Here is a 23,272-nt window from a genome sequence, read left to right as displayed (position 1 = left end):
ACATAAGTTTCAAGAGCGCCTTCAACAACAGTAATCTCCAATCTTCTGAACTTTAATGCTACAATATCTGTTCCATTTTTACAAGCTATCTATATTCTTATTTTCGAGCCCTCGTGGCAGACACAAGTTGGTGACAGGATGAATCAGAAAAAAAAGTATGGCATCGATCGTATTATGTCGAGCAGAATCAAACACATTTTATTGTGTATCAAATATCCACCCTGTGGTGCGCTACTATATGAACAAATGCTAGTATAACTAACACTTCATAAATGTTTGAGATGGCAATTTATGTTTTCATCTGGATGTGTATGTGTTTCGTGTTTTCTAATAAATCTAAAATTTTCACTGGTTATTTTGTTTATTCTTTTTTTTTGACATCATTTTTATACACAATTTTTCATCTTTTTCTTTTTTTTCTGTTATTGTGACCGAGAGGCATTCTTCGACCATTCAGCGGACCGGAGTATTTTCGAAAAAGCTCTTTTCCACAAATAAAATCCTTTTCGTAAACACAACACAAAACGTGTGCTGGTAGAGTGAGGAAGATGAAACCGCATTTTAATTGGACTAGTTTTTTTGCGCAATGGAGAACTAACTTTTTTACAACTCTTCGGTGTTCGAGGGTCGTTGTATAATAAGATTCATATTTGCCCCATTTGTTGTCCTTTTCGTATGTGTGTGTTTCGCTTTACAACCGCGTTACGCAGTCTATCGGTACTCTAAATCTATCAAACGTGTGTGGCTGTTTGTTGTACGTCTCTTTCTTAGTTCAGTTCAGTGCTGGTTGATGGCCAATGTCGAATGATGGTGCTCTTTCACGATTTCGTACTCTTAGAATTTAAATTTATGGATTTTAAATCCTAAAATCACAAAACAACGGCGGCATCTAATGCACTGGGATTACACAATTCTTCATCTTTGAATCGTGTTCTTATACGCAGAAAAAAAAAACAGATGGATGGTGGTAGTTTACGCAACAATGAACTGATTTGTGCAGAATGTGCTTGGGAGTGCTCCACTACTGGCTTATGTAAAATTTAATGGCAGTACATACTCCGATTTCGTCAAAACCAAGTAGTTAGGTTGCACTTCAAATGAAACCCACATTAGTAATCCTAACTCTTGTGGAGGGAAGCGTTAGTCTGTGCAGTTTCTAACACAACCTAATCACTCCACCAAACCACAGCACCTTTTGGATTCCAATATTAGTACGCGTTCTCATCTACCGATACTAGCCCCTATTACACGTCGATCTTTTCCTTAACCATCACATCTCACTCTTTAAATGCTCACCTCAACAAAAGAACTAAACCGTTTCGTCGTAGATAAGTAGGGGACACTTGAATTTTTGTTTGATCGTGTCCTACTGCCATTTTATAGCATGTTTCGACGAATGAATGCAATGAATGCAGTTTGATTTCATTGAATTGGAGGCAGAATTCAAGAAGGTATGCCATGACTATGGTGATACCACAAATAAAAGCGCCAGAAGTTTTGCTCTACACTTTGCAATCAACATAATATATGAAGATGCAAGAGTGGTGGTCATTACCTTCCATCATCACTTTATGTTTCATGTTTCGTGTGCCAGATGACATAATAAGAACACAGATCATAACAAAGACTCACAAGTAGTACAAGCAGATTAATAGTTCTTATCGGGTTTTTTAAATTAATAACCGAATAATCAATCATCTACTCAGTTCAGATTTAGTCCAATTTAAATACAGTTTCTAAACGCATCGTTTGCTTCATGGCTAGCAACATTTGTCTTCCTAGATTTTTGTTTTGCAAACTCTCTCTCTCTCTCTCTCTCTCTCTCTCACTCTGTTCTGTTATCTAATATTCGACAAAACCCTTCAAATGCCGGTAACCATGCGGCACACGTAGTGCTCCGTCTGTAGAATTCGTTCAGTGGACTACGGATGGTAGCAACGTGATTTAGTAGTAAATCTTCCTCACACCGCACAACAAATTTTGCAGCAGGTAGCTCCTTTCCGGAGGTGTTATTCCGGCGTAGAGCACTTTGATCTGAAACTATTGCCTACTGTGGCCAACCGAATGGTCTAGCTCCGCTCGAGTTCTGCGGGACACAGAGTCCACAGGTTTTTTTTTTCTTTTTTTTTATAATCTTAAGACTATCTTAACTTTTTCTGCTACCATAGGGACATTGTCTTCATTTTTTTTCTTGTTTAATTTTCTCTCTGCTCGTCGCATTTCGTCGATAATGCTATGTTAAGTTCAAAGAACATAAAGCGAAAGCTAAAGACGGGTTTGCAAGATTCTACTGGGGTTGGGTTTAGTTAAAAAGAATGAATAAAGGTCACCCTGAAGGTGTATTTAAATCGTGATGCCTCCTTACAATCCTGCATGCATGAACACACATTATGTGCAAAATGAGCAATATAATTATCATAAAAAAGGTTGCTTAACAAAAGCAATAATAAAGAGCCATTTACGGCAACGTAGAGGTCACTTTTAAATCTAATTTTGCTTTCTTCGAAGCGCTGGCTCGCATCTCCTCATCACCTACCATCTCGGGCTCTGTTGATGTGACCGTACCGCTTGTCGGGCGGTAAGCGTTCTCATCGGTGATGGCTGGCGGCAACTTGACCGGATCCGGATGACATCATTCAATTACCAGCACTTTGGGCTCCTCCCATGGGAAACCGGAGCGTCCGAAGTGACCATATGTGCTGGTGCGCTGATAGAATGGGGTGCGTAACTTCAGATCCTTCACAATTTTGCCCGGACGTAGATCGAAATTATCCGACACGATCTTCAACAGTTCCTTCTGGTTGTACTTGGATGTGCCGTAGTGGAACACAGTGATCGATAGTGGCTCGGCCAGGCCGATGGCGTATGCCACCTGCACCAGACAGCGCCGACAAATGCCCGCCTTGACGAGCGATTTTGCTACCCAACGAGCAGCATACGCAGCGGAACGATCCACCTTCGTGAAATCTTTGCCGGAGAAGGCACCACCACCGTGCGCTCCCCAGCCTCCGTACGTGTCGACAATGATCTTGCGCCCAGTCAGTCCCGCATCACCCTGCGGTCCACCGATAATGAACAATCCGCACGGATTAATGTGTACGATCGTGTTCGCGTCGAAGTACTTGGCCGGGATCACATCCTTGATCACTTTCTCCATTATCTCATTCCGGAGCTCTTCAAGGGTGATTTTATCCGAATGTTGCAAAGACACAACAACAGTGTGTACACGCTGCGGCACGCATGCACCAGATTCGAATACGTATTCCGCAGTGACTTGCGTCTTCGAATCCGGACGAGCCCACCAGAAATCACCACTGCGCCGCAGTTCCGCGATCTTTTCATTCAATCGATGGGCTAACACCACGGTCAGCGGCATACATTCTTCAGTCTCGTCCGTAGCGTATCCGAACATCAAACCCTGTAACGATTGAAGATTTAGAAAGTGTCAGTCTCGTGCTGCAAAAATGTAGAAATAATAAAGCGACCCAATCATGCATGCGTTCTAGCATGTCTATAAGCAGAACTATTGACATGCTGCGGAATTTGTTCGATTCTTATTACAAAAACCACTGCGTATGAGAATTAGACGTACCTAATTGCTAAAAATAAAGCAAAAGTTCAATGACTCTGACGTCATGATCAAGTCAACTAGGGTACATGTTTTGAGCAGTGGCGTACACATACCAAAAACAACAATGTTGTAGCCGTCTGCAGAACCTACTAGAAGCATGTCAATAGTTCAGCCAGTTGTGCGCAAACGGTTTGGCTTATCAGCGTTTAAAAGCCAATCCCCTATTTTTATTCATTTTTTTGTTGCTACTGATAGAATATTACATCAACTGATCGAAAGAGAAGGTCATCATGAATGGGGCAGCAGTGTTTTGACAACGCGCATGAGAAGAAGTTAAAAGGCCAATACATTCGGTTCTTCTTCTTGATCTTAAATACACGTCAACGCTTGTCTTTTGACCAACAATACTAAATTTTGATAGCATCCTCCAATCGCTTTAGATGTCGTCATCACGATTGCCACTAATATGCCCCATCACATGTTGTTCCCTTTCTCTCTATCGAAACATTACATTCATACACACATGCTAAAGCAATTGGACTATTATTAGTACGCATTAATTTAAAGAAATAAAATGTTACATTGATGTACATGCATTTAATTCTAAACACTACAGATTAAATAGAAATTAATATTATTAGTGATAAAATATAACCCCACAAACCAAAATAAAGCCATTACATGATACGAATCGATGAAAAGAATAGATTGTTTACAGCAATAATGTTTCTCCTACTTAAATTACGCAACAAAATTCCAATTCCAAATTGTTGCAAGGGTTCCACAATTTTGATTCCCTTTTTTTGTGTCGATCTTTTTTTTTTTTAAATGACTCCCGATTAAAGTGAAATGCGTGCAACAAACCCCAATAGAAGGTGAAACGTAAAACGTTCGTGCAAATAATAAAATAATGTCAAATATTAAATACAAAAGTACTTCAGTAGATAGAGTAAAGTATACTAAAAGATGTAGCTGGTAGTGAGAAAACTGTACACACGCCGAAATGTAATCAAGAGAGAAGCGATTAAACGCTTCCCCCTGGCTAACGTTTCATGATCTAACCTGGTCACCAGCGCCGACCTCCTCCTCGGGCCTGTTCACATGCACCCCGGCGGCAATGTTTGGCGATTGCTGATCCAGCGCCAGCAGCACGTTGCAGGTTTTGTAATCGAATCCTAAAGATGGACGAGTTCATCGATTGCGCATCGCAATATAGGGCGATGACATATGATCCGCGCACATTAAAACCATTTTTCCATTACAAGGACAGTATTTATGTAGAACGAGTGATCGAATCGAGTTTGGATGAGAAAATCATTGAGGTAGAAATGAGAGACCCGATTATCGAATAAACCCAACCATCATGCGTAAATAGAATTCGTAACACACGCGTAAATTTTTGTCGTAAACGTATTTTCGATGCATGCAAAGAAAGATAAAATAGTGAAATATTATTAACTTTCATTCATTTCTTTACTGGTCGACAGATGTGGATGTGTGTATTGTTTGGCTGTAGTGCTGGTGTTTGTATTCGTGAGTGTATTGAAACTGGAAAGGGGAGACTGTATGGTTGAGGGATGATAAAGGAAGGACAAAGGTGTTGTCAACCTAACTGAAAAACTAAAACATAGCTCACTGCTAGCACCCGTACCTAGCATACATATAAATACAACAGAAGAACTGATCCTTCTAATCCCATAGAAAAATATCTCCCTTTAGTAATATAACCCATGAACCTAACTATCAGATAGAACTGTACGGTCATTGACGTCAAATTCATTCTGATTTGGTCATGAATTATTCGCCGAGCCCGATTTGTCTGACCGTAATGTGTGATGTCCTCAACCACGTGCACAGCATCAGTGCCAGACTTCCACTAAATCGGACAGACGTTCATTCACAGTCGATTTCCGATGCTATCAGCGACGTTTGTTAGACGATTAAAATGATTAATCAGAATTAACTCCCTTAGACGGAATAAAAAAAGTTACCCACACAATCAGACGAAACCGACTATTAATGGTGTGACCTGTGAACTCAAGACGCATTGCAGCTCGCGACGGTGAGAAGTTTAATCAATCATGCGGTTGATGGTGAGACACACTTCTAGAACTTTAACCTAGACGATTTTAGCAACTCATGCAGTATTAATATTCTAGACTTTAGTTCATGTCTGAAGACTCTTCAAGATTATCGGTTCTTTGACAACTGATCGAATCCGATTTGAATACACAATGATTTCATATGAAAATGAAGTTAAATGAGCTGCAAAAAACTACATGCCTGACGCAGTAACGGATGGCTGTGGTACCGGTGAACATCGCAATACTACGCCAACTATTCTAGCGAAAAACGACAATAACACAGATGCAGGTTTGACAACTTTTGGCGGACAAGACACAATTGTTTATATGCCGCATTTTTATAGATCCTACGAGACTTCACCCGTACCTGATCGCCTGCACCCACGCTGTCTTCATCACGATCGACGTGTACTCCTTGGGCAATGTTCTCCGACTGCTGTTCGATCGCTACCAACAGATTCAGCGTACGATAATCGAAACCTACACGTACATGGCATGGTAAAGGAATATCATGAGAAAGAGGAAGCCTAAAAGATGCCTGCCGAACGTATCTTCACACCGTTTGACAACAGACACGGACTAAAGACAAACAGCATGTTTCAGGTTAATATCGGGAGAAGGATGGCTGAGGATTGCTCTTGCGGAAAGTTTGAGGATCAGAGTGATGGGTAAAGAAATATACCGCGCCTTTTCGAACATCAAATTACCTTTCGAAGAATCATCATAACCGATGTGCTTGACTGTTTCCCGAACAACACGCTGGTAATCGATGACGGCCTTCGATGTGATTTCTCCGCACAACAGAATCATGCCGGTCTTGGAGATTGTTTCTGTAAGCAGAGAAGATGGCATGTGTGTTAATAACGCGAGTCGTAAAAATTGACATAAAAATAGAATAACTTGCCACATGCAACTTTGGCATTCGGATCCTGCTCGAGATGGGCATCCAGAATGGCATCACTGATCTGGTCACACATTTTATCTGAAATGGAAATGAAATACAGTACATGCATGAGTGATCAATGGTAAATGAATTGTAAGAGAACTATTTACTCGATTAAAGTATAGCTTAATCTTGATATTGCAAAAAGCTTAATTCCAAAAAATCATTCACCGAGCAGAAAATCGTTCAAAAATTTAATTGAGCATAATTACCGCGAAAAATTAAAAGCATAAATTATCTGAGCTGTACTGACGAAACATCAGAACAGTTTTAATGATACCCTGCCGTCTCTGACGCGACCTGCAGGAGGAAACATAAAGCATAAAGTATGCAAAAAAAAAACTAATTAAACTTAAACCCATTATTAAAGAATACCAAAACATCATCCCCTCGGCAGACAAAACACTAGAGGATGCCAAAACTGGGAAGAAACCCAGAAAAAAACATAAACAAACACACCGTCGCACTTAGCCACACACACATACATGTGTTCCATGTGTGTTACAACACACGCCTTCACTATGTAACCATGTGTTCGTTCTATCTTAGCCCTGCTGCAGTGCACATATGTGTTGGTAAAGGTGATAAAAGCCGCAGCCATGCCGCCATCGGACGAAATATGTGCTGAACACGCGGTTCGCATGATTATTCATCATCACCCGCGAAACTCTACACCTGTTTGGAAGACTGGACCGACGGGTGTATGAATGTATCGGTGCCGGTTCGCTTTCTGGACAAAGCCCCATGTTGAGATAGTGCGTAATAAAAAAACGTACATCCACGTGTTTTTCGCTTGCCGGAACAAAACAAATCCCGGAAACACTACCAATTATTGGCAAAACTGCGTCACAGTAATGGCGGTCAGTATTGTAATATGGGCTGAAATGGTGCAATAATGGGTGAATCCCATGTACACACTATCGCGTACAGTCGCAACAGCACAACACTCGGCAATAGGGAGCCTGCGAGCGTGTGATGATGAAAAATCAATAGCGTAGCTGAATTTTGCTTTCAACCCGCGCCACCATAGCAATGACAGCACAGCGTATAATGTTCCTTTCTGTAATCAGAGATGATACGATCGATTTCATGGCAAACGAGACCATGGAAACTAATCTAGTTAACTCCTTTTAACGTATCATGTGAGATTTTTGCAAAAAATCATTTCCATATACGCCCTAATCAACATTCAATTGCATAACAAGCGCACTAACCAAAACTGCATCTCCAAAGACCAGTCGAAATGCTCTCGCTCCTCTTATTTTGGTGCTGTAACAACGGTTCTATGTTTGATGCGATATGTGTCTGGGGTGCCCTACCCCATGCCTAGAACATCTTTCGTAACTTCAATGAGGCCACAGAGACGGATAATATAGGTTCATCATTCGTGCTGCTGTGCCGTACACGACCACTCGACACGACGGGTCGAAACCTCCACACGCAATCCTAACCTAAAAATAATATCACCGCAGCGCACACTCTGCTTATGGCACGACGGCATGCATGCTCTTGCGGACAGGGAAGATTTGATATTCAGCCACACACTACTGCCATGCCTTCATCGATGTTCATTCGCACTCAAGGCAATAGAGACTAACGCACGGCACATAAGGACACGGATATTACGATTAATGTTTTCTGACACTGCAATAAAACTTTCTGATATAAGTTAGTAAAAGAGTATTGTAACTTACCGGGGTGACCCTCTCCGACGGATTCCGATGTGAATAGAAAGGAGCAGCCATCCTCCATCTCATAGCCGCTGTGGCCGTTGGAGTTCGCAGCAAATCCATTTGTCTGTGGCATTTTGCTTGGTTCTTTATCGGTCGCTTTGATCGCAAATATAAATTCTTCACTGTACTGTTCTGCACGGAGAAATACTTTCAGCAGCAAAACACTTGGTCCAAGTTTTCTACACACAGGACTGGGAGCCGCTTTTTGTAGGTGTCACACAACCGCACGGGATTTAATGCTGTTTTTAAAGGGTAAATGTTGACAATTACTATGTGCCGCAGAACACAATTCTAAGCTGCTCTCGATTTGGGTGTTATTAATAGTAGATTAAAGGGAAGCAATTTTTTTCAGAATTCGGCCTAATAGCAGCCCGCCTAAAACCCGTCTTTGCTTCGCCGATGTTTGTGGAAAAGAGAACGAGAACAGGCAACATCAGCTCGACCGAACCGAGTTTGCCGAAGTTCTTGCACAAATGTCAAATGCATGAGGGGTAGGACAGTGGATGAAAAGCGAAATGCTTTGTGGCCGTTTGTTTTCGCACCGGGAGTAGGAAGCGTTGGCGAATTTTGATTAAAAGGTATCATAAAAATAGAGCTCTTTTAAATTACTTTTAATTCTTAGCAGAATCAAGAATTGTTGGGAGAAGGCACACAGGCAGTAAACCAACCGTATGTACTGGATCAAACACAAACACTTGTTTACAACTTGGCAACCCAATTGTGATCGAAACGATGCGATGCGATTGGAACCGTTAACCACTCACTCGTGAAACAACACGTTGGACGATCTTTCTTCAACTAAATGCCCCGTAGCAGGGGCTGGCATATTTTATAAAGCTTGTTTGAATTTTTGCTCACCGAATCTGCCCGGTCATTATTACCGGTTGACGGCGTCAAACAGCTGATAAGGATTTCCCGACTTAAGCAGGGAGAACGATTCAAAATAACCATTCACGCCACGGTTGCCAACTTCCCTTTCTCGCTTCTATCCCCTCCCAACCAATCCTAACACACCGGTGTACCGATAGCTGGATGTTGTTATTCTGACTAGCAAAATACTTCCCTTCCAGACGGTTTGTTTTTTGCCCAGTCTGAAATCACTTCAACAAACACGATTGACCCCGGGAGCGTCAACACATGCACCGCTTCTGTCGAGGAAGAATGCTGCTGTATGCTACAATACCTTTTCGAAAATCGTTCGATGATTGATAAGCATTGAAGCTTTGCCCGCCGTTCTTGAAAGTTGCTTTAGGCTAAGCAAGCCGCGCAAACCATTGCACGCTCGCGCAAACACGCGACCACGAGCAATACCATTCATATGATAATGCGTCGCGTTTGAAATCCTTAAGAAAGAAAAAAAATAACTTACGTGTGCTAGACGAACTTAAAAATGGAAGCTATGCGTACATCGCGATTCGGAACAGTTTCTTATACATGTATAGAACGGTTTCCGGGTGTGCTAAAAATACGACAGAGGAAATGCATAAGGTCAAGGATTAGTTTCAAATTTCATTCTGTTGAAAAAACGCCATACAAACGAAGTCATTCTTATCCTACAGTCGAACAAGGTCACAAGGGCTAAAAAAGTGTGAGAAGATTCTAAATCGGTCCTCAAGACAGGTTTAAGTTTAGAGTCATTCTGGAAGCATCAACCACAAACAGTAACAATCGGACCTAAAATAAAGCAAAGCAAAGTTATGGACTTATGTTAATAAGATTGTTAACCTTTAAGGCATGTTCTTCACCCCGATGTAGAATAACATCATCCGCTTGCGTTTGTAGCGACAAAAAAGGATCACATTCCAGCACAAGTAGAATGTTGCTTTTGGAAAGTTTCTCCAGTATCCAGTTTGATTGCAAGAGGCGGCATATGAAGAAGTGACCAGTCCCATTAAAAAGATCCAGAAGAACAAATTGATGAGCTCTATAATGAAGAAAAATTGGTTAATTTAATTAACGTAAGCCTTTTGAAGTCGATCTGATACTCAATACAACACCTATCCCATGAAGCCAACTGCAGCATCGCAGGGTGATTCGACCAATGTTTATCTTTTGTACATTTGACGTTTGACGTTTTTTTATTATTCTCCCACTTCTCGCAATCGTGCCATTCTCTTCCATTCGCGTGGTCGTGTGTTTCGTGCCCGTGTTTTGGGTGGAATACATTTCAACCCCCAACACACAAATCTAGTCACCGACGACGACAACGATGCAATGGACCATCTAACTCGCGAACGTTCGACGCGTGTGAAAACGTAAGGCCAGAGAAAATCGAAACCAAAGTCCCCTAGTAGGCCAACTGTTGGGTCTTATTGGCCACCGTGTAAAGCAATAGTGCTATGACTCAATCGCTCAAGGACACGATGAAGTCGGCAGGAATATACTTTCTAGTTATATGTGCATTCCTGTTCACCTCGTTCTACAATGTTGCGTCTGACGTGGCCATTCAACGACCTGCGGCACCATCGCAAGGATTGGCCGGGACGACCGCAGCCGTGATAGCAGCAACCCGCGCGAATGGATCCTCCTCGACTGTTGTCACCGGCAGTACAGTCGGTGCGGTACCACCAACGGCTTCACCCGTTCCGGCGCCGGCTACGTTTGCGAAAAATGGCACTGCAGTCAACACTGCACCATCGCTGGCAGCGACCGCAACTGCGGCAAGTACAACTGGCGCCAACAGCAGTGCGTCCGTGACCATGTCACCCGAAAAGAGTGCCGTGGAGCAGGAACACTACAGCTCGATGTCGATATTTTTCGTCCTGTGTGTAATTGCGCTGGGGATTTTGCTGATTCACATGATGCTGCAGACGGGCTTCCAGTATCTGCCAGAAAGTATTGTGGTCGTATTTTTGGGCGCACTGATCGGTTTAATCCTGAACGTTTCATCCGTGAAGCATATCGCCAACTGGGAGCGTGAGGAAGTGTTTTCACCGACCGCCTTTTTTCTAGTGCTGTTGCCTCCGATCATCTTCGAATCGGGGTATAATTTGCATAAGGGTAACTTTTTCCAAAATATCGGTTCGATTCTGGTGTTTGCCATCATTGGTACGACCATTTCGGCGCTGGTGATTGGTTCCGGTGTTTATCTACTCGGTCTGGCGGAAGTTGCCTACCGGTTGAACTTTGTCGAATCGTTCGCCTTTGGGTCTCTGATTTCTGCAGTCGATCCAGTGGCAACGGTTGCGATCTTCCACGCACTCAACGTAGATCCTGTATTGAACATGTTGGTGTTTGGTGAGTCGATCTTAAACGATGCGATTTCCATCGTGCTTACCACAACCGTAATGCCGATGGTGTCGGATTCCGGTACCAATGCCAGCACTGGAGAGTCCATCTTTTCCGCTCTCAACACCTTCTGCATGATGTTCTTCGCCTCGGCTGGCATAGGCGTTGTGTTTGCGCTGATGAGTGCACTTCTGCTGAAGCACATCGATCTACGCAAGCATCCTTCGCTGGAGTTTGGCCTGATGCTGGTCTTCACCTACGCGCCATACGTTCTGGCCGAAGGTATTCATCTGTCCGGTATTATGGCAATTCTGTTTTGCGGTATTGTGATGTCACACTACACCCATTTCAACCTGTCCACGGTGACGCAAATCACGATGCAGCAGACAATGCGAACCCTTGCCTTCATCGCCGAAACGTGTGTGTTCGCATACCTAGGACTGGCCATATTTTCCTTCAAGCATCGCTGCGAGCTATCGTTCGTGATCTGGGCAATCGTGCTGTGTCTTATAGGGCGCGCTTGCAACATCTTCCCGCTGGCCTGGCTGGTGAACCGGTTCCGAGAGCACAAAATTACCAACCGAATGGCTTTCATCATGTGGTTCTCGGGGCTGCGTGGAGCAATTTCGTACGCGCTCTCGCTTCATATGCAGTTCTCTACGGAGGAATCCCGGCACGTCGTTATCACGACCACGCTCATTATCGTGCTGTTCACAACGCTGTTCTTCGGCGGTTCCACGATGCCGCTGATGAAGTATCTTCAGGGCGGAAAGAAGGTAAAGCGAGCATCGCGAGCTGGTCGTGCCGGACGAAAGCGGAAAGAAAAGGCACTTTCGTTGAGTAAGACGCGCGAATGGGGACAAGCGATTGATTCGGAACATCTGTCCGAGCTAACTGAGGAGGAAGAGGTCAGTTTTACGCAGTCCAGAATTGGAGGATTTACACGGTGGGATCGAAAATTCTTTACACCTTTCTTTACGCGCCGTTTTACGCATCAGGTGAGAGGCCTAAACTGGGGTTGTTGGATGATGAAGACTCATAGTACTTTCTTACATTCTAGGAACTTCATGATTGTAAAAGCCAAATGGCAGATTTGACCAACAAATGGTACCAGGCAATAAGAATATCCCCGGACGATCCGGACGAGGAAGATGAAGACGATCCGGATGCGGACGCAATATCGGAACGATCCACTACAAACATCGTATTTCCAGGACCGAGCAGTCGCAGTGGAAAATCTTGATCCACTGATATGCCCGGGCACACAATACGCTCCCTGCCGGTTCCTACGTCGCCGACATCGTCGGTTGCGGAACCGCCTATCGGCAAGGATGCCGGAGTTGATTGCCTTCCCGGGAACGACGGGCTGTACGATACGTCGCCCCTGCGTACGGTGGATTTCCTGTAATCAAGACGCTGTGGATGTACTGTGAAATGTTGTTATACGAATAATAACTTACGTAAACCGTACCAAAACACTTGGAGAACGAACAAACAAAACGTGTCCAAAGTAACAAAAAAATGGTGCAACTACATTACATTGGCTAGTGACAAACATTGAACACGACGAAGGGGAGTACAGGTGTCGTGCTGGTTGGTGCACGTTTACAAACAAGAATGGAACGTTTTTAGCTATCTTTTTTAATCTTGTAAACAAATTACGTATGTGTAAATTTATAATTGGATGATAATTCGCTAGTCAATCGCAGGGACAAAAGGGGGATGTTTAACGAACAATGGGATCATTTTCACAGAAACGGGGTGATTTCTCTTCGGGGTGACGGCTGGCATCGAATGCCGGCAGTTTGATTTTTTCATAGACATTTTCAACATAGCCATATACGTAGCCGTTATTATAACATAACTATTCGCCCAGTAAAGAATCTTACCAACAGTACGAATCTAGTAGTTTCAGAAATAGATAGGGCAAAAATCAATGACTATTGTAGCACACTATTACACAGATATATTAAAAAGCTCATTTATAGCGTAATCTGACGGATAAAAATTAACGCACAGCAGGTATTGTTATGTTGAGAAGATACCAAAAAGGTCGCTTACAGTTACGCTTACAAATACCCATTCTCCTTATCGTGAGATACAGCGATAGTCCTCAGAACACGCGTCATAAGTGTGAGCAGAGTTTAACCTTGCCAGAATCTATCGGAGCACTAGGTTTAGGTTTTCGCGCTCTTTCTTTTCTTACACGCTTTTTGCAGTAGTACGAAAATATTGGGGTTGTTTAGCTTATGTTTTCCCCTACGTTTCTGTATGGAATTGTTTGTCTCTAAGCTATCGTTATAAATAAACAAAACCAAATGGTTGCAATAACAGCAACTACATCATGCAGCTCAAAGACGTTTCATTTGAATCCCCTGGTTCAACTATTGGAGAGGCGCATCGTTGGCAATAATTGCTACCTTGCCTTCCTAGATAAGATAAGGCTCAGGAGGGCCAGGTTACATGAAGCAACACGACACGGTACCTTGTATGATTGTGGGTAATCGAGCGTTTAGCACCCCCCGCTGGGTACATGTTATGAAAATGAAGCGAGTGTGTAGTAATGCAACAAAACAGTAAAAAGTCCAACCTATTTAAAATAAACTTTGCTTCTGGGTATTTCTGGGGTTTCATCTTGACTCGAATCTCAAAACGCGACAGGTTTTAAACTATACCTTCTACAATTGAAATTAGTTAATAATTAAATAGTGGTAAAATTTATCAACAGGCATTCAAACTCAACAATCAACCAACAGCTCCAGCAACACCCGATACTGCAGATCGAATCGATGAAAGTTTCGTCGAAATTTTAAATGCTAGAAATCTTTGAATCGAGGCTTTCGTTTTTAGCTTCCTAACCTTTTAAAATGGGTCAAAACTAACAAAATGGGAAAATCTAATATCAAATTAAGGACAATAACTTTTTCTTACAAAAAGTGAGTAAAATTGAACTGAAATCGACTGATTTCCAACTGGCCATCAGCAAAGCAGCATGTGCTACCGCCACTTCAACTCTACCATATAAACCAACGTACGCACACTCGCGCACTCCAACACGCAGAAAAACTATTTTGACGTTACAGCAAAACAACCAGCGATCAAAAATTGTAAATTTACAAAATCGCAAAGCAATCGACTGCGAAACAAATTCCCCTTTTCCTTCCCGAACAGTATCGATAAAGTTTGACAATTTCTTCATTGCTCTACTTCTAGCGTGCGTACCTGATAGCCCTGGTGTTTGTATGACCACCACTTCGAAGGTCTGCCCTGTTCGTTGCTGCCGTTGCTGTTGTTATCGTCGCTGCTGACACGGCATAAATGTTAGGATACCGATCAGGGCGCGTTCTGCGGTGCAAAGGGAAGTAAAGAGCCTGCCATCCTGATCGAAGGATTGCGTAAAACAAACCGCCGCCCGGTAAACCCAAAATGGCTAGCAACAACGCAATGTATATCCGGCAGCAGATGTCGGCCCTGCTGGGCAGTACGTCGACTTCGATAAAGTTCATCTGCATAGCGACGCTGGTCGGGTATATGATTTCCTTCTCCGAGCGGATATCCGTACTGCTGTGCGTCACACCGGGCTACCTGATGCCACCGACGTTCTGGATATGGACCATCTTTACCTACTTCTTTATAGAGCAGCACTTCTGGGAGGTGCTAGTGGATCTGGTAACGGTCGGGCTGTGCGGTAAGCTGATCGAACCGTCCTGGGGCCAGATGGAAATGCTACATTACTTCGCCATCACCAATACCGGGGTGGCCATCTTGACAAGCTTCTACTATCTGTTCTACTCGATGATAACCAAAGATGCGGAGATTCTATTTAATGTTCGTATTTACGGGCTTGCTGGAATGAATGCAGGTAGGTGATAATGTAAGGTTGGTTTATTGAGCTGATAATGAATGTGCATTTGAATACGCGTTGCAGCAATAAGTGTAGCCGTTACACAGATAATGCCCGACCATCTAATAGCCAGAACACCGCTCGGTAAATTCTCCAACAGGTACGTATTACTGAACCTCCATTCGGCTACTGCATTGATTGCAAAATGGGACCTTTTTTTGTAGAAATGTACCACTGACCGTTGTCATAGCATCAATTTTGCTATGGGCTTGTGGATTACTAGATGGAACCTACCCAGCAATGTTTGCGTCGGGTCTGTACGTTTCCTGGGTGTATCTGCGATTCTATCAGCGACACTCGAACGGCACGCGTGGTGACAGTGCGGAAAACTTCCGCTTTGCAAGCTTCTTCCCGAACGTATTGCAACCATTCATCGCAGTCATTGCAAACCCGGTGTATCTGGGCTGTTTGCGAATAGGGCTAGTCAAACGGTTGAGTCCACAGCAGTCAAACTCTTCTTCTCTGCAATCGATCAGCGTACAGCTGCCCGGTGTAGATCCGCACGATATGGAACGGCGGAGGTAGGCTCATTGTATGATATTGAACGAGTTCGCAAGTTTATAACAAATATCCTTTTTTAGGCAAATTGCTCTAAAAGCATTAAGCGAACGGTTGTCCAAAACGACCGACTCTAGTCGTCAAAACACCGTCCCGAAGTCATTCCCACAAACAACCACTGGAAAGCACCATCATGGATCACACCATGGGCATAGTCACGGGCATGGGCATAGCCACGGACATCATCATCAGCAACATCAGCAACAGTTCGGTGGGTTACCACCGTTTCAGGGTTTCCCCATGACGGTGGATCGTCCAGCGATAGCATTACCTCCCCCACCATCGATGATCGCGTCGAGCAGTAGTGGCAACACTGCAAAATTACCAGCGAACCCATCCTTGCCCAGTACGGCTAGTCTACCGTCCTCTGCACCAGTGAACAATATGTCCACGAACCTGATCAACCTTGAGGCAACCGAAGCTAGCAACAGCAGTAGTAGTGGTGTCCCTCCTGGGGGGCCACCAACGTCCTCCATGTAAGCGACTAGACATCCCTATCCACCCGGTTACACCTCTAGTACCATAACAAGCCTTCGGCATAGCTTTAAGCGTTGTTCTGTTTCGTATTTGTTTATTTTTCCATATATAATACCATCGTGTACCGTGTTTGGCGTAGAAGTTTTCTTTCTTGTTCCACCAATGAAACATCGACGACAGGTTCCAATGGACAAATATTTGCTGTCGCGTTACCTAGGCATTGCTCTGCACTGGCTGCGCACTTGAATCTAGATGAAAATTGATTTCAAAATCCTCCCCAAATAACGACCCTAGTGCAAGTCAACAAATTTCAAATACGTGACGATATTTCTTTGCTTTGATTGAGATTCAATTTAGTATGTGATGGCGTAAGTCGAAAGGGCGCAGGAACGTTCATAGATGATATTATGGCAGCGTTCGGTGGGCGATCTAATTCTTCAATCCTCAGTATATCTGAAAAATCGACAAAGAAATTAAAATAAAACAATAACAATTGAGTCAAATGATACACTAAACAGCTTTTGGATATGAGAAATATTTATCGGCAACAGTTTGCATTTTCAATCAAAGATCGGTGATGAATTAACTTTGCTGATATCTTGGAAAAAATCGTCGAATCTATTGCTTGTGTACGTAACATCAACCGAAGAGGCCTTGATCCAGTATGATTGTCTGGACAACCTTTTCATTCAGCAACCAGTCACGCATTTCATTCAAGGAATGCATTCGAAATGCAAATTTAGCAGAAGAAAAGAAAATCTAGCATAGAATTGTTGGGCATGTTTCCGGCGATCCGGTGATTATATCTAAGTCGGAAATATGTGCAATTGAAATAAATCCTTTGTTATTTTCGAATAACCAAGCAATATCTCATCAGCACCAATTGATTAATTTAATTTGCATCTATATTGACTGAAAAATTACCCCTTTTGAAACGGGCAGTTCAAAATGATGGCTAAAAAAAAACCGTTTGACACACTAAACGTCATCACGAGATCGAACGCTTCAACCAAGTGTCGTAAACGGGATTTATTTCTGCATTATTCGCGGCAACAAGCGCCATCACAATAGCCAAGCGTCGCTGCCTAGCATACAAACGCGGCTAAAAGCGGAGAAATTCGTAAGAAAAGTTTCGTTTGAGAAAGTCTGTATTTTGGCAAATAGTCCGCGCTACAGTCCGGCGAAAACCAACGATTTAAATTTGTGTCCTATACAGGTAAGTTCAGAGTGCCGCCATCCGATGCCCTCGAACGATGCCGCCGCATTGCTTTACAGTCTTGCTCTTTACCAATTTTGTAGTGTTGCAAAATAAGCATGGGTCGCACAAAGGAACCCAAAAATACGAACGGCAACAGCGGTGACGATAGCGACACCGAGGAAGAGTACGTGGTCGAAAAAGTTGTGGACCGTCGCGAAAAGAAGGGAAAGGTGGAGTACCTTCTGAAATGGAAGGGCTATGACTCGAGCTGCAACTCCTGGGAGCCGCGCGAAAACCTGGATTGTCCGGAGCTGATCAAAGCGTTCGAACAGTCACGCACGGATGCGAAAAAAGATGCCGCCAAAAAGCGGACGTCCAAGAAGAAGAAGTCCGGCGGCGATTCGGATAACGAAAATGACGGTTCCGATGACGACGGACGCGATGACACCGCTTCAACGAAATCAAACAAATCGAAAACCATAGACGATGATGGAAAGCAGACGGAAAATGAACAGGTCGAGGATATGAACGGGTTCGAGAAGGGCTATGTCCCGGAAAAGATCCTCGGCGCCACGGAAGGCGATAATGAGCTGCTGTTCCTGATTCAATGGAAGGACAAGGATAGAGCGCAGCTGGTAAAGTCCAAAGAGGCCAGGAAGCACTGTCCACAGTTGGTAATAGATTTTTACGAGGAGCGTCTAATCTGGCAGACGGTCGATCAATCGCAAGGTGATTAATTAGCTCTTACCCTTGCGTTATCTTTATGGAATATTACAATTGTTTAGTTAAGAACGAATTCTTTTCCCCCCGTCAAATCTTCTTTGATGCGCTTACTATAACAACAGTTTCAATCGAGAACTATCTGAAATAAATCTGACTTTCATTTCGTTGACAGTGTAAAGCCGTTTGTTACGATCCTATTGTAAGCGCTACCGGATACAGCATGGAACGAGTAGAGGAAATAGGTACATTAAATAACGTTTATTGACGATTCTTAAGTTTTACATTACGATTAGAAGCAATTACACAGTGAACACTCACACACACGGACGCACAGTGAATAAATGTGCCTCTTTTACTGCTATTACACATTCAACTAGTTTCCGGAAGTTTCTATGTTGACCTCTCGGTTGGCATTCTTTTCTGAATAGCACATTCTTGAAACTATCTTTCCTAGCTTCTACTAAACACTTTCTTCATTTACTCTTGCATGCAGTTCGGATTAACGCAACACATACACCATTGTTTCTCGCGCCTGCAAAATTGCGGTTTATCATTCATCAACATCCCTAGTAGTTACCTAGCGAGAGTCGAGAGAACGGTTCGGTGTTTGCCAATTGAAGTAGAAGTGTCTAAATTAAGTTGCGTTTAATTGTATCCAGACAGGAAGTATAAAATTAAATTTAGAAACAAAGCGGAATTAACGTTAAAAACCATCTCCTAACCCGGAGCAACCATGTTGTCGAATTGAATGCAGAAAATGAAGAACAAAAGAAAAATAAAGGAAAAGTATGATACAAAAGGTGAATCATTAAAATATATTTGTAAGTATGTTGAAATATACAAACACTCATTTGCTCACGCAGCTCGCGTCGCGTTTGACTTCGAAAGTTATACTAAAAACCCTAGGTTACGTGCCTAATCCGGTAAGAAGCCTTTCGTATGCGCACTATCTGACTGCATTGAACTGAAAATGGTACCGGCAAGAAGGAAGTGGACCCTAGCAAAAAGATGTCCTTCTTTCCCTCTCTCTCTCTCTCACTGTCTATGAAGTGGTCTAAACGCAATTAAAATGCACCGGAAATCAAGAAAAAAAAAACAGACAAGAAGGAGGGAGGATCAGAGTTTCCGCATACGTTTAGTTCGGCACGCACACTGTACACGATCGCCGCAAGTTCGCAGTGTATGGAAACTGCAACCCAGTGTAACAAGGGAGCCAGCGAGTGATATCAATAGTATAGTGTGCAGTGTATTCCGGGTAAGTAGTCTAGTTGAGTATTAAACATCGATATGATATGGAAACATACAACATCGATGTCCGGCGGTTACCTGGAAGTGGGAGATATAGGGGGGCAAGACGATTTGAGTCCGGTACGGCTGGTTCTATTCCGTATAGTATATCTATATCCTGTATCCTGGTCCTAGTCTTTTGCTTGTGCCTACCACGAGTCTGTTCCTAATGCTTCGGCAAAGTCTAACGTGCTTTGCACCCTCTCTTACGTAGATACTGTTATGTTTTGTGTTGCTTACACTAATAATTTAACCTGTAAACAATCGATGAAATGATTTCCCTAACACGACGCCACGCCGCTGCTCTCCCGATTATTGGTAATTCCTACTGTATATTTGTCTATTGTCGCGTTCTATTGTTCCATGGCACTAACGCACACACATACGCGCGCTTATTCGCTGGCTTAGGATGTTTTGGTTTCGTTATTGAGTAGAACGTGTGGAGAAACAGCGAGATGATCGAACGGATGAAAAATGGGCAGTGTGGTACTCATTTTCGCAAAATATTTCAACATTATTGAGCATTCTAGGCCATGGTTTGGGCACTACCATGGCCGGGCACCACAGACTGGCAGTAATACTCGCAATCAAGTACCACGAGATGTCCAGGGATACGAAATGCAATCACTGTATGGATGATTCTCCCTACATTCCTGTGCTGCAAATGTCCCCCTAACATTCTCACACACCAGCGTCGATGAATGGATAAATGAATGGTGGCCTGCTCTGCTCTGTCTGTCTCTAGATGGATCCTTTGCCGTCAAATAGATCGTGTGTAAGATATGTCCGAAACAACAATTACGTATTTTACGTATAATTCGCGGTACAAAAACACGGCAACGATAACCCAAATGCAGAACACGTTCAAAAGTATGGGCAAAAGGATGAAGTTGAGATGTTGTTCTGCGGTCCGGAGTTGACCCATGGGTGAGGAGTGGGAACGCTTATTCCTTCTGATCGGGTCGCAGTTCTACCAGTTCGTGTGGTTCAGCCAGTTCCAGCTAAAAGCATATCAAAGGGAGGTTGATTATTACTTTCTTTGCTCACGATCACGATATGTTGGGATTTCGTACATGGCCGTTGGCTTCGCCTGATAAATCCTTTTTCGATAGGGAGTTGACGAGAATCGTTCCTAGGGCGTCGCACATAACGTTAATAGTCGTACGGAATCGATCGCTAAATTGTGGGACAAAATAATAGATAGATCAGCCATTAATAGTCATTCTTCCCCAAGCGCGTAATTTCACTTACAGGAGCCAATCAACGGCAATGATGATGGTGACATCCTCGGCCGGTAATCCTACGGTGTCCAGCACCATTACCATCGTTATAAGACCGGCTTGCGGAATACCAGCAGCACCGATGGAGGCAGCCGTGGCTGTCACACTGGCGAAAGAGACAATCAACACAGATTTACCATGGAGAAAGGTAAACACCTATAATATCATACACAGCGGACGTACCTCACAGCAACGATATGACCAAAGGTCAGATGAATATTACGTAGTTGAGCAATGAATAGCGCAGCGACGGCTTCGTACAGTGCCGTACCATCCATGTTGATCGTGGCTCCAACGGGAATGACAAATCGTGTAACACGCGGATCAATACCCATATTGTCAAGGCAGCGGATCGTGATGGGCATCGTGGCCGAGCTGGAACCGGTACCGAATGCGGTCGCCAGAACCTGGCTCATCTTGGCAATGAACGGGAACGCCATTTTGCGCGTGGTTAGGAAGAAGATTACCGAAATTGTACCTAGAAATGGAAGTTCCACCAAACGAATTCGTTATCCAAGAAATTCCGATGTCCGAGTCCATTCTTACCGAAACCGTGCAGTATTAGTCCCAGCATCACAGTCATAAAGTACCATCCCAGCTGTCCCAATACCTCGACGAAGGATGCCATCTCCAGCAGTTTGGCCGCTACCAGAAACAGTACACCGATCGGGGAGATCCAGATGACCCACGAGGTAATAATCATCATCGCTTCACTGAGCGTTTCGAACAGTCCGAGCAGTGGTTTGCCCTTCTCACGCATCTTGCCTATGCACGTACCCAGCACGACACTGAACATCACCAGACCGAGCACATTCGTGCCCTCGGTAAACTCGGAAGTGATCTTGTACTGCGTCAAGGGAACTGTTGGAAAGGTAGCAGATACGAGAAATGGTTTACATTAATCACACCGAATAAGCGAGACGTTTAATTACTTGCCACCCTGTGAGACCCCCCTCAGTTTCGCAAACATATTTTGAACAATTAACGTAAACGTTAGGGATTTCCTCCCCGAAGGTCACCACCAATTGATAATAAACGGAACGAGCGGTTACCATATCTACGGGCACCATATAGCCACCGTGTTGGCGGCGTGTCGCGGGTAGATTACCCCTAAAATTGATATGACGGTGACAAGTGAACGTTTCCGCAATTTATCCCTTCTGCCGCGGGGAGGGAAAGAGTAACGCAAGGTGTGTATCGGAATAGTGATTAGAAGCTCCATTTCGGCTCATCCGTTGTCCGCGCTTCGTGAGAGTTTCCTGCTACATTTGTTCCTTCGTTTGATGTTGGAACAGCGCCCCCTAAAGCGAAACGATATGTACCGCTTCTCATCCCCCAGCACAACGGGGAACGGGTGTGTGTGTGTGGAAATTGCGGATTGATAGCTGTCCATCCGGTGCAAAATTCCCCTCGTCGATGTTATCCATTGCAACGTTGCATAAAGATCGCGAATTACATCACTTTTCCAGTAAGGAGCTACTTACCACCGGTAGCATTTGCTGGAGGGACAAGAATGGTTCGGAACTGCAAGGATGAGAGAGTTTGAAGGTCATTGATTGCTCAAGAAGCGCGCATCCCGTTCGTTTTCTTACCTGGAACATCGTGGCCTGGATGATATTCGGTGGGAATAAGTTTCTGCAAAAAAAGAGCAATGCGATCATTAATGTCTGAGCCCAAGTTATTCGCCCTCCGGTGACGTACCTTACGAGATCTAGCAGTGTGTCGGCCGTAAGCACCTGTCTCGTGGTGCCTTTGCCACCAATGTTGCTCACCTCGCGGCCCGCTCCGGGTCGAATAGTACTGACCAGAATAATGCCCAAGACGACGGCACAGACCGTCGTGGTGAAGTAGTACACGATGGCCCGGAAAGCGATCTTCTTCGACATGCTCAAATCCAACGAACCGATCGCACTGGTGATCGACGATACGAGCAGTGGTACTATCAGACACTTTAGCATCCTGACTTGGCAGTAGAGGGGAAGAGCAAAACGGATGTACATTTTGGTAAGTAATGGGTCCTACTCGTCCAAGACAGCAGTGCGTGGATAGGATTGGAACCCTACCGTAGGAACAGATCGCCCGGATACTGGATATACATCACCTCACGCTGTGTCCAGGGTTCGGCCGAGTTCTTCAGAAGCAGCCCGAGTGCGGTACCACCGAACACACCGACCACGGTCAGGAAGGTAAGCAGGTTCGACTTTACAAACCGCTTCCATCGTGACGTTGGCCGTGCGCCTGTAGTCGCGTACGAGTTCGACATATTCGCTATTATGTCCACTACAC

The 23,272-nt window shown here is 43.9% G+C and overlaps 5 protein-coding genes across 6 annotated transcripts; 3 read left to right on the top strand and 2 right to left on the bottom strand.

Moving 5' to 3' along the window:
- Nucleotides 1–2,632: 2,632 nt before the first annotated feature.
- Nucleotides 2,633–8,404, bottom strand: LOC128710977 (S-adenosylmethionine synthase). Of its 2 annotated transcripts, none has more exons than XM_053805843.1 (5): nt 8,293–8,404; nt 6,560–6,637; nt 6,363–6,485; nt 6,023–6,135; nt 2,633–3,418 (listed from the first exon to the last, which is right to left on the bottom strand). In XM_053805843.1, the coding sequence occupies exons 1-5, from the start codon at nt 8,402–8,404 to the stop codon at nt 2,633–2,635; spliced, it is 1,212 nt and encodes a 403-aa protein (XP_053661818.1). The 2 variants fall into 2 exon arrangements, with proteins under 2 accessions (XP_053661818.1, XP_053661817.1); XM_053805842.1 differs by lacking the exon at nt 6,023–6,135 and adding an exon at nt 4,634–4,746.
- Nucleotides 8,405–10,670: 2,266 nt separating this feature from the next.
- Nucleotides 10,671–12,802, top strand: LOC128711835 (sodium/hydrogen exchanger 8). Its single transcript, XM_053806720.1, has 2 exons — nt 10,671–12,557; nt 12,620–12,802. Exons 1-2 carry the CDS (start codon nt 10,671–10,673, stop codon nt 12,800–12,802), a joined length of 2,070 nt encoding a protein of 689 aa, XP_053662695.1.
- Nucleotides 12,803–14,985: 2,183 nt separating this feature from the next.
- On the top strand, nt 14,986–16,501 carry LOC128714021 (transmembrane protein 115). The gene is made up of 4 exons (XM_053808897.1): nt 14,986–15,421; nt 15,488–15,563; nt 15,628–15,984; nt 16,045–16,501. The coding sequence occupies exons 1-4, from the start codon at nt 14,986–14,988 to the stop codon at nt 16,499–16,501; spliced, it is 1,326 nt and encodes a 441-aa protein (XP_053664872.1).
- Nucleotides 16,502–17,812: 1,311 nt separating this feature from the next.
- On the top strand, nt 17,813–18,433 carry LOC128712015 (chromobox protein homolog 1-like). Its single transcript, XM_053806909.1, has one exon. The coding sequence runs from the start codon at nt 17,813–17,815 to the stop codon at nt 18,431–18,433; it is 621 nt and encodes a 206-aa protein (XP_053662884.1).
- Nucleotides 18,434–20,650: 2,217 nt separating this feature from the next.
- On the bottom strand, nt 20,651–23,249 carry LOC128715702 (excitatory amino acid transporter 3). The gene is made up of 9 exons (XM_053810614.1): nt 23,050–23,249; nt 22,688–22,945; nt 22,579–22,621; nt 22,471–22,510; nt 21,533–21,847; nt 21,170–21,464; nt 20,958–21,092; nt 20,780–20,882; nt 20,651–20,707 (listed from the first exon to the last, which is right to left on the bottom strand). Exons 1-9 carry the CDS (start codon nt 23,247–23,249, stop codon nt 20,651–20,653), a joined length of 1,446 nt encoding a protein of 481 aa, XP_053666589.1.
- Nucleotides 23,250–23,272: the final 23 nt, after the last annotated feature.

The sequence above is a fragment of the Anopheles marshallii genome, chromosome 3 (genome assembly GCF_943734725.1).
Source record: "Anopheles marshallii chromosome 3, idAnoMarsDA_429_01, whole genome shotgun sequence".
In the NCBI taxonomy this organism is placed as follows: domain Eukaryota; kingdom Metazoa; phylum Arthropoda; class Insecta; order Diptera; family Culicidae; genus Anopheles; species Anopheles marshallii.
This window is presented reverse-complemented; position numbering and strand designations above follow the sequence as displayed.